The sequence below is a fragment of the Taurulus bubalis genome, assembly GCF_910589615.1.
Source record: "Taurulus bubalis genome assembly, chromosome: 14".
NCBI classification, from domain to species: Eukaryota; Metazoa; Chordata; class Actinopteri; order Perciformes; family Cottidae; genus Taurulus; species Taurulus bubalis.
Window position 1 is genome coordinate 14,258,848 of NC_136602.1, and position 12,010 is coordinate 14,270,857.

General features: G+C 42.7%; 1 protein-coding gene across 1 annotated transcript; it reads left to right on the plus strand.

Annotated features, from left to right (window-relative positions):
• Positions 1-7,717: 7,717 nt before the first annotated feature.
• Positions 7,718-10,693, plus strand: LOC306746607 (urokinase-type plasminogen activator-like; the record flags this gene model as incomplete). The annotated part of the gene is made up of 10 exons (XM_079229537.1): positions 7,718-7,768; positions 7,874-7,934; positions 8,024-8,162; positions 8,246-8,328; positions 8,421-8,462; positions 8,555-8,732; positions 8,841-8,983; positions 9,167-9,307; positions 9,395-9,543; positions 10,116-10,693. The coding sequence occupies 10 exons, from the start codon at positions 7,718-7,720 to the stop codon at positions 10,308-10,310; spliced, it is 1,182 nt and encodes a 393-aa protein (XP_079085663.1). The 3' UTR covers positions 10,311-10,693.
• Between the last annotated feature and the right edge of the window lie 1,317 nt (positions 10,694-12,010).

Sequence of the window (12,010 nt, forward strand, 5' to 3'; positions counted from 1 at the left end):
TCCATCCACAACATTCTCCAACTTCATGACATCATCAAAATTACAGTGTCCCAAAATCTCGTGCCACGTCTGAATATCATGACAGCTCATACATTGATCATCACAGTCATTGTTTACTGACACAGTAGGCAAATAGAACAGTCGGTTATGCTCATGAATGAGGAAGCGCGTACCGTCTCTATACTGCAAGACGTCTTCTCCTTCCTTGAAGATCACCGTTGCCCCACTATAAGTTGCAGCTCTCACGGAGAAGATGTCTTGGGGATACGAGGGGATGTACAGCGCCTGCTTCAGTGTGGCACTGAGGTGCCGTCCCCTGCTGTCGATCAGACACACCTCGGCGTCTCCTCTGCGCTCCGCGACCCCCGTGCAGCTTGTGCCATCGGCCAGCTCCACGCAGTGCGTCTCGGACTGGAATCGGTCATCAAAGTTCTTGAACTTCGCCAGGTCAGTGATGATATGCGCCGTCGCACCGGTGTCCACCATCAAGCCCTTTCTGGTGACACCGCTCCCTGGCTCGCTGGTCACCAGTTTGAACACGAAGGTGTTGTCATCCGTCTCCTCGGACACTCTGCGCGCGTTGTCCCGCTGCCACTGTCGCCATCCTCCTCGCCGTCCGGTACTCTCGCCCTGGTTGTACCACTGTTGACCACGCTGACAGTCTCTTACCTTGTAACCTCTCTGGCCACAACGGAAACACGCACTGTCCCCGCTCTCGGTGCTGCGCGCACTTGCGCCTGCTGGGGCAGCCCTCCTTGGATGCGCACGGGCCCCCATGACATTGTCGTCGGCCACAGCTGTGCGCATACCTTCAGTGCTCTCATAACTGCGCAACTTAGTCTTTAACTCCGCAAAAGAGAGAGCATCATAACTTTGAGTGACAAAAATGGAAAAAGGCTTAAATGAGTCTGGCAGCCCCTTCAAAATCATTGCAACCAATAGTCCATCGCAACCTCTTAACGTTCCTGTAAAATTTGATCCAGGTAGACCCAAAGTAAATTGCAAGCTGTACTTGAACTATTTGGAGTAAATGCATGGTCTTGGTCTCTTTTGAAAGGTAACAATCTGAAGCTTTTTCCACTCAATAGTCAGAATCACTTTAAGTGCTGCTGACACTGAGTTATATGAGTTTGAACACACTAAAGTATAAGGTTTTTATTTCCATCTGAACATTTCTTTGTAAATAGATGCCTGTAGATGACTATAAATGTGACTTATGGACTGGAAAACACAATGGGACCATAGCCTGAAGCCTTTTCTAGTCCAAGTAAAAAGTTGATACCTATCACAGAAAATGAATATTTTACACATGTTTTTCTAATGAAATGTATAGGCGTTTTTTCATTTTGAGACAAAAAAAATATTCCTGATATATATACACACTATATACCTATTTAAAAAGGCTTATAGTCTTGCAAACTTATATAGGACTATTCATATATACTACCAGTATTGCTGACAGAGAAAATGAAGTATAAATGCATTTTTATGCTAATTTACACTTCAGACTGAAGCTCTACAGCAGCTGTCTCTTCTCATCAAATTGAAGGCTGTTGGGATTATTTGCCCCCCCCTCTTCCTGCCTATCTTTGTTTAGTGAATTTCATTGGCTGTCCGAAACGCCTGTCATCTGAGCTTTCTGGCGCGACAGGATTGAGCCACGTAAGAAAATAGAGGCTGAGCCTAAACTTCAACGTAGCTTCTGGTTGGGTAATGTAGCTTGTCAGTCAGGACATGAATCTCCTATTGGTTCAAGTGGGGTCTCATTGGAACAGTTAGATTTCGGCGGACATTTTGATAGCGAGTTTGTAGCTGTGCTCCCATGCAAACATAACTTTCTGCTGCAATGTATTGATGCAACGCCAGTTGGTGGATATTTATGGTTGTAATCACGTGTTTTGGAATAAATCTTTTATGGGATTTATTTTTATTGGACCTTTACGACGTAACAACGCCGTTTTTGTTGGAATATTATGGATTTATAGATCAATATGAGGCGTCATCGGTGAGTTGTCTTGATTTTCAAATCGCTTGTTTGTTGTTGTCTGACAAAAGTATTGATTGTAGCTGCTTCGGTGGTCTGATCTTGAAATGGAGTGGACAGCTGGAATCACAAGAATCGTATGTTTCCAGAAACATATGGCACTCGTACCGAACTATAAATAGATGTACAGCGTACAACGGAATGTACAACAGAATGTACAGTGTACAGTTGAAATGGACGCCCACGGGACAGCAGAACGTTAAGAGGTTAAAACCTCTCCAGCATTACGCAGCGCTGTGATCGAAGTCTCCGCACGTATGACATAGTCAGTCACACTCTCACTACTCATCTTTTGCAAAGAAGTCAGTTTTGTATACAGGCATACAATGCGGGGCTTACCCTTGCCTGCATAATAGTCGCGCAAAATCCTGAGCGCTCTACGCCCGTCATTCGCTGCCTCTCGCATGACCAGAGACAAACTTTTGTCATCAAGGAATTGGATCAGTTCCGCGTACGCTTCCGCGTTCTTCGCCGCATCCTCAGCCAGTGTGTTTTCTTCTGCGCCATCGGCGGGCTGATTTAAGATGGTGTCCTTCAGTTTCTGCAACCGCAGATGTCCCAAAAACTTTGTCTCCCACAGCTCGTATGTTCGCTCATGGTGCTGCCACTCCAATTCGTGAGATACACACAAAAGCAAATGTCTCTCAGTGGCTACTCACGCCGGATATCTCTTCGCACAAACGTCTAACGCATCTGGGCCCATAACCTGTTAAACAGAGCTTGACTGCCAGATATACCGACTCAACACAAGTTCTGAGAAAGCACCAGAAAACAACTTTTGTATTTTTGCCCAGGTGCATCAGCTTATATAGACGACAGTCACATGACACTCACACCTGAAATGCATTGGCAATAATTGGGCGCAAAATCAGTTGCTTCAATTAACACTATTTCTATATATCGTGAAAAATAGTCTACAACTACCAAGTAGTTCTGTTTATTCAGCTCACATATGTCGGCTGCTACTCTTTCCCATGGGCGACTGGGTAGCAGGGTAGTGTTCAGGGGTTCTTTCTTCTGAGTCGACTTGGACTCCTGACAGTCCTTACATGTACTGACAGCATGCTGGATGTGCTTGCTTACTCCAGTGTGTCCATAGTCTTTTGGAGTCTCACTTCATGGACTTCTTCTGAGTCTGCATAAATAAGGATGTCGTCCATGTAAACCGCCAGGCCTTCTTCATCCTTCAAGACCTCAGTCATTTCACGTTGAAAGATTTCTGGTGCACTTGTGATTCCAAATGGCAGTCTATTAAAGAAATACCTTCCAAAGGGAGTTATGAAGGTAGTGAGTTTGGCACTCTCTTTGTCTAGCGGTATCTGCCAGAAACCACTTGCTGCATCTAAAAGGGAAAACACTTTTGCGCCTGTTAGTTTAGGTAGGATGTCATCTATTGTGGGCAGAATGAACTTCTCCCTCTTCACTGCTTTATTCAGGCGTTGTAGATCAACACAAATCCTTGGCTGCTCTTTGTTCTTCTTGGGTACAGCAACCATTGGAGCACACCACTCTGTGGGCTCCTTGATTGGCTCTATCACACCACTGGCTACCATGTGGTCCAACTCTTTTTTTTACTTTAGAGAGTAGGCACAAACACACACCTTGATGTAGTCACACTGTAGGGTACAGCGTCCTCCTGCAGTCTGATTCTGATGGGCTTTATTTTCAGTCTGCCTATGTCTGCAGGGCTGGCATCACTTAAATGCTCTGTGCTTTTAACTTCTTCTATTCGCTTGACTAAACCCATAGCGATAGCTACATTACGGCTCAGCAAGTTGCTGCCATGTTGCCCCTTGATCACGTTTATTTTAAACCTAAACGTTTGCTTTTTCCACTCTGTGGTAGCTGTGAAGTAACCCTTGCAGTCCACTCTACCTCCTGGGCTGCCTAATTTGGTTACACCAGTTTTCAGTCGTGGCTTATTTCTCAGCAGGTTAAAAGTCTTTTCTGAGATGACACTTAAATCAGCCCCTGTGTCGATTTTAAATTCCATTGTAATATCTTGCACCAACAGTTTTACCGTCCATGCCTTGTTTGAGTCGTCCACGTCTGTAATTTCCCCCAGGAAATGAACGTGTCTTCCGTCTCCTCCCTCGTAGGGTGCAGTGACCTTGTTGATCACGTGGGAACGGCATACTGCTGCAAAATGTCCTAGCTTCTTACAATTGTGGCATTCTGCATCACGTGCGGCACATGTATCTTCTTTAGCATGCACTCTGCCACATCTAGAACATTTGTGTCCCCTATTGTTAACACCTTGTTTCTCTCTGGTCCCTTTTGTCTGCCAGTTTCCGTTGCTCCATTTCCCATTATATTGCGCACGCTGCTTGTAAGCTACTTCACTCACTTGAGAACAGTTAGCATTAGCTCCCTGCTGGCTAATATGCCCTTTTACTTGCTCAGACTGCCTCACTAGCTCTACGGCTTTATTAAGCGTCAAGTCTGGCATTAGCTGTAGCTTCGCTGATAGCTCTTTATCTAATATCCCTATGACTGACCTGTCCCGGATATTTTCATCTTTCACGTCCGCAAATGCACAGGTATCAGCTAGCTCATACAGGCTTCTAATGCAGTGTTTTTCAACCGTTTTTGAGCCGTGGCACATTTTCTACAATAAAAAAATCCTGCGGCACACCAACAACCCAAAAAGTTACAGAATGTCACAGTATTCAGTGTTTCCCCTAGGTTTACAGCTTTAGTGGGGGGGGAGCGACTGACGGACATACTACATCGCGGCACCTCACAGTACTACAAAGTAATACGTCACAGTACTAGTGACTCCATCTGTGCTTTTATAAATAATAGAACATTGAAATCACTTTCAATTAAACCAGATTGCTCCATCAGACAAAAACAAATGTGTTATCATTTTGTTAGAAAAATGAAAATAAAGTTATAACCGTGCAAAAAAAACCTAATATTTAATTACAACTAAATAGCTTATTGTGGAAAACAACAAGCTATTTTTTTGCAAAACAGAATGAGTGCAGATGTGTGAGCATAACGTTGTATCATTAATAGTGGCTGCAGTGAGCTGCTTTCCTCTACAACTCTTTTTAAAAGGAGGTAGATTTGATACAGCCGTTCTCAATTCATGCTCCATGTTGAGCGACGCAACAGCAGAAAAGACAACCTCACGGAGATCTCATAAAAATCGGCTTTTGGCGAAATGACAAGAATCGGCGAGTCGTACATGCGCATCTGACCTATTAACGGCGTACGGTAAAATCAGCATTTCCTCTTGCGCCCCACCTGTAATACGCCCCAGTTTGATAAATACTAACTTAAAGGAAACAAAGTGTTCATTTATTTTAATGATGACCACAAAGTGAGCAGGCTTTGTCACTTGAGTGTGTTTTTCGGGCTTTTGGAAGAATATTTCTAGAGCCTCAGAAACGTCAGAAACGTCATTGATGGAGCGCCAGGCTGCAGCCTGTTGGATGTTTGTCTTGACCTACAAATACCTTAACTGTTGGGCTTTAAACATGAGAGCTCATAGCTTAAAATAGTGATAGCTTAAAGCAGCAAATCCCATTGTGAAAAGCACGCGACATATTTTTCGCCGCTCTCTCTGTCCACTGTGTGCTCTCTCTGTCCACTGTGTGCTCTCCTGTGTGCATCGCATCAGGGCGGAAAGAGTTGTAGACGCGACCCAGAAATTACAAGCTGTCGTGTACGATCAATAACATACGGCCGTTTAGTTTGTTTAATAGCAGAACAAGGTGCAGACCTGTTCTATAGGAAACTACTAGGCCAGGCACTATATTGCAGGCTCAGACGCTCAACAATGGAAAATTATTTGCGGCAGCTAAATAATATTTTTTTGGACCAATTAAGTGAAATTGGAAATTTTCTCACGGCACACCTGATGATCTGTCACGGCACACTGGTGTGCCGCGGCACAGTGGTTGACAATCACTGTTCTAATGTACTCCTCCGCGGTTTCTCCGTGCTTTTGAGTGCGCTGATGGAAACGTGCTCTTTCATGAATCGTATTCACCTTCGCAGAGCTACCAACTCTCACGGTTTCGCCGTGTGACACACGCTTTTGCATGTTTTCACACGCACTCACGCCACACAACCAATTTCTCACAGCAAAAAAAAAATTCAGATTTTGGGCCGAGGTGCTTTCGTTCCTTTTCAAACTCCCCGAGTCCCGAAGTTAGCAACAGAAGAAGATTTTCAAACAGACACAACCGCGGGAGAAACTCAGGAGGAGCAGAGACCAAGGCAGACCTGGGCATCTTACGGCCCGCGGCTCTCCCAGTCTGGCCCGCGCGAGGTCAATCAAAAATGAAAAATAAATAAATAAGGTGCACGCCATGAATGCAATACAAACTGCACTGCTTTTACTTTGAAGGCGCGCGCGCTTATTCAGCCTCACTACGGGCAGTGTTGCCGACTTGGAGACTGAAGTGAAATCGTATTGTTCTGCAGTTTCTGTCGAGAGACCCCCGCCTCCCAAGCAGCCTCACGCTGCAGTCTCCGCCTCCAGATTGAAAATTAATCGCGCAAAGCTGCCGCGGATCTGACCTGCGGTCTGATCCACGATGGCAGAGCACTTTAAGTCAGGATCTTCACTCTTCTCTCAAAGAGGAGAACGTTCCTCACATGAGGAAAGATGCTCAGAAGATGTTGGTTCTCTTTGGATCTACCTACATGAGAACAAACATTCTAGTGATGAAGTTCAACAGATCAGATCCTCTCTCTGATACCTGTCAGCTGTCCTTCACATCTCCACCTCCTTCAACCAGACGTCATGCTCTTGTTCAAGCAACACAGACTGGACTTTTCTCACTGAGTAAGAACAACTGAACTGGAAACCATCAAAAGCACTTATTGCTTTTGTTTAAAGTTAATACATTGCTGGTCTTTAACATACATATTTAAGGTACGGTTTACATTTTTTTAACTTATTTTCATAGCCTTATTGTAACACGTATTCTTACCAGTAGCAGCTCAAAACAATATAATTTACAGTTTTTTAATAAAGTAATAACATTCATATTGAGTTAATTGAATTAAATTCAGACTATTGGTTCGGCCCTCCACAACGGTCCAAATTTCTCATGTGGCCCCTTGGGAAAATGAATTGCCCACCCCTGGACTAAGGTATGTTAATGACATGTGGTTCCCAAGCGCTCTTTGGTGAAATATAAGAAGTGGTGCTACGTTACTGTTAGAATAATAAGTTAATTAAAGTGAGGTCAGTTTTATTTATTGTATACTTAAAGTATACCTGCAGTAATTGTGGTCGCCAAGTCACTTTGAAGCTTTTCATAAATCACAAATTGTATTTGTAATATTGGACCTGGAAAGATGACTCATGAGACACAACTATTTTGTGAAGATGAAAGTGTTTGTTGACAGAAATCTTGCAAAGTGAAGTTTAACCATACAACCATTTTGTCATTATCAAACTGATATTGTATCTCAGAAACATCTAGAAATTCAATGTTTGAACTGTACACATTGAAAAACAAATGCAATGTAATGGTGTGCACATGCATGGAGTAAACAACAAACCTAAAATGACTTCCATATAAGGGCACAGGAGCCTTGAATCCAGTCTGCCTGTTTTGTTTTGTTTCATTTCTGTAATTTTGTTTCATTTTTCTCTCCGTCTTCAGATAAAAAAATCCCCAAAAAGGAGAAGCGAAGCCAGAAGTGAAAATGAACCCGTTAGTCATTATTGCCATCTTTGCAGCATTCAGCGTTGATGCGGTAAGCAATAATACAAGGAAGTAACTTTAAGTTTAATAGACATACTGAGGAGGTCAGGGAGTTTTATAGAAATGTCTCAATCAAGTTTATCTGTGCTTCTTTCAGACTTTTTCACGAAGAAGGTCTAAAAATAGTCGGTCACCTTCACCTCGTGACACTAACAGGGGTAAGACAATGGTCAGGGCAACACTTACTATTCTGCATTTGTTGCATCAGGTGAGAGACATTAATTATTTTTTGCCATGTGATCCTCAGTTATGTGTCAGTCTGAGGATGGGAGCAGTTACAGGGGATTTGTTTCTCAGTCGATAAACGGAGGCAGATGCCTCAACTGGAACAGGTTTCGCATCCCCTCAGGAGCCTCAAAGGGACTTGGCGACCACAGTTACTGCAGGTATACTTTAAGTCACCAATCTGGGGCCTCGACATGTTTTGTTGTTATATTATGTGTTTAATATTATTTCACTTGAATGCCAGGAACCCTGACCAGATGTCGATGCCGTGGTGCCGTGTCCGAAGAGGAAGGAGGATTGTGAGAGAATTCTGCAACATTCCCAGATGTATGGATTAATTGGGGATTTTAAAAATCATTGATGTATTGTATGGTTGATTTGGACCTTTTCATTAATGTGTGTTTCCTGATTCCATACAGGTTCTACACCAACAACAAAACCTCCATCGGCTGTGGATACAGGTAAGAAGTGTTGTTTAAATAGACTATTTTCTCAATGTCATCTTTTGATTCCTTCATCATCACCCACTGACTCGTCCTGTGTGTCCCTGCAGAGCTGACGTGTGGCGAGAGGTCTGAGCAGAGGATGCATAAAATTGTAGGCGGTTCTTTCACACCAATAGAGTCGCACCCATGGGTCGCTGCTCTCTTTAATCGGCGCATATTCATCTGTGGTGGCTCTCTCATCGCACCATGCTGGGTTCTCACAGCTGCACACTGCTTCTTTGATGGGTGAGACCAAACACACACTCAGAAAATACAATGTACTTTTGTTTCTCTATATATTACTTATAAATGTAGATATGTAGTCTTACATGGTCGTGTTTGTTTTTTGTTCAGTGAGGAGATTAACATCAAGCGTCTCGTTGTGTACCTGGGGAAGACTGCACTCAATGGCACTGATGCTGGCAGGGAGCAGAGCTTCACTGTGGAAAAACTGATCATCCACCAAAAACACGAGTCCAACTATAACAATGACATAGGTGCGCAGACTTGTACTGTGTGTGTGTGTGTGTGTGTGTGTGTGTGTGTGTGTGTGTGTGTGTGTGTGTGTGTGTGTGTGTGTGTGTGTGTGTGTGTGTGTGTGTGTGAGAGAGAGAAAGATACAGAGCTGTACAGGGGCTTTGTGTGCAGGATTCATAGCTGTGCTTGTCTTTGCATTTCAGCACTGTTGAAGATCAAAAGCAGAAATGGAGGGTGTGCGGTGAGGTCGGCGTCTGCACGGACAGTGTGTCTTCCTCCATCTCATGCTCAGCTTCCTGCTGGATTTCAGTGCAGCATCGCAGGATTCGGGAGTGAGAGATCCGGTATGCACTGCAGAACCGCTAACCCACAGATCTGTGACTGATCTTTCAGCTTTTCCCCCTGATTCTAACTGACACTGTTGTCTGCAGCGGCGAGTCGTTCCTCGCAGTTACTGAAGCAAGCCAAGGTGAATCTGCTCCCGCAGACTGACTGTACAGGTCAATTGTACTATGGAAATTACATCACTGAAAACATGTTCTGTGCTGGGAGCCCTGACTGGAGCAATGATTCCTGCAAGGTAAGCTTAGTGTATGAATGAATGTCTTTAGCCTTGTTTTGAATGTCAGCACAAAAACAGAAGTGCTTAAAGAACAGAACTTATGCAACATGTTATACATTTCTGTAGCATTAAAAAAGATCTGAGGATCTAAGGTTATTGATTATATCCTTGTCTACCCTTAGGTGGATTTATTTATGCTCTGAGTTTGACAATTTATTTAAGGAGTGGCTTACCATGTCAGAAGGACCGGCCAGACAACCAATAATTACTTTTATTCATGGGGTCAATAGAGGAATTTAGTTTACTTGTCTAAATGCGGGCTCTGCCTAAAATACAATAATGTAATCAATAATTAATACTTGGATATTAGTCATTCAATGTATCACATTTAAATATATAGTGGTGTACTGGGGTTTAATGGGCCAAGAAGACATTTGACTCATTTGTCCACAATATTGTGGCTTCAAATCTCAAGTCATTGCATTGCTTATAGACAGTCAGTATCAATGTGGGCCTTTATAACAACATACGATATGATTGGATCTCTTCATGCTGTGAGTGTGACTGACTGTTGCCTCCTCCTCTCACAGGGTGACTCTGGTGGTCCGCTGGTGTGTGAAGTGGCAGGTCGGATGTTTCTGTTCGGGGTGGTGAGCTGGGGGGACGGCTGTGCCCGTAGGAACAAACCAGGGGTTTACACACAAGTCACCAACTACAACAAGTGGATCGCAGCCACAACAGGCCTCTCCAAATACACCGAAGGATTAATGTATCCCACAAAATGAAGCTATGGCAGAATGTTGCCTGTTGGGCATTTTATTTCAGAAAATTTTGTTAGCAGTTTTGTAGCTGATGGGAATTGCTGTTTTGCACAATGACGATTTAATGTAACGGTTCGAAGTGAACTCTTTTTTTTTGACTATATAGACTATACAAATTGTGTATGTTGATTTTTCAGACTAAAAGTAGGCTTTTTTAAAAAGCTATTTGAAAAGAAGTATATTTATCAAGTCAAACACTGGAGGGCACTGTTCAGTTAGAAATTACATTTTGGTAGCTCAGTAATCTCAAACATACTGAAGGTATGTTAGTATAAACAACAATGACATCCAAACTGAGTCAGTATCTTCTTAAGCGAAAACACTTGAAGGTTAAATCCACACTATGTAAAGACAAGGAATAGGGGGATGCAAATTAAAAAAGATACATTTCAGAAAGAAATCTCACTTGTTTTTCTTGTCTGACTTGACTTCCATCTTATATTGGCATTTTATGGACAGTGCACAGAAAGTACTGCAAATAGTTAACATTGTTGAAAACCTTCACACAAAATGATGTTGGTGGTGTCAAATCTTAGGAATCATTGTGTCTCCTGTTTCTTATGCTGAGATTGTAATGGAGAGATGTAAACTAAGAGTTTAGGCCATACATAAACAATATTGTTCATCAATACAGCAGAGCTGCCTTTTTGAATACAACGATATGCTCGGGATTACAAATCGTTGCATTAAAAAGCAAAAAACATAAAAAATAAAGCATTATTGGGATAAAAACAGCGTGACAAAAGAAAGCTGGATTGAAGATGGTTAACATGCTGATGTTTAGCAATGTTTACCCTGTTCACTATCTTAGTTTAACACAAAGCACAGCTGAGGCTCAAAGTCATGTCATTAATGATGCAGATACTTAGTCATAAACCACAATATTGGACAACTTTACCTGATGATGGTGTAATAGATGAAAAGTCAGGGGATCACCAAACCTATTACAATTCATCATGAAGGGAACATATATGTGTGTATTAAAATGTTATGACAACCAATCAAATAGTTGTTAAAAACAATTCACTCAAAGCCTCAGATGTCAACCTCATAGTGGCAGTAGAAGAAGAGAGACTAGAGAGAAGAGGATCAGCAAAGTCCCAAGGTGTTATCCTCTGGGGACCATGAATGTTTGTGGCAGACTGACTGCTGACATCGATATATGCTCTATTCACATTCAACTAGATCAGCTAAAAATCCACAAGGTGGTTAATTTGGTCAGAATTACAATTACAAAAGATAGCGAGCGCTGACTTTGGGTGGACAAACACCGGCAGCACATAGTTTCTGTCCCAGAATCAGCTGTAATGACGGCAAAGTAGGTCACTACGCCTTTATTCTTTTGATTGAAGGAGTACATTTGCTCCTACAATAAGAAGAATACAAGTGTGGATATAAATAATATATTGTTTATATCCACATGCACCATGGTACAAATGAGAAGTTATACTAAACATGGTTATGAGGAGAAGGCAGAGCGTCACCGAGCAAAACAACTTATGATTCCCAGGAAAGTCTGTTTACATGTTCAGTTGTCCACTGACTCACACTTCTCTGTCTACCTCCATCACCCATACCCCTCCCAAAAAAAGAAACATGTCACAGGAACGCTGCTCCAATAATGACAAACAATCGATCAATGCATATACATATACATATACAAT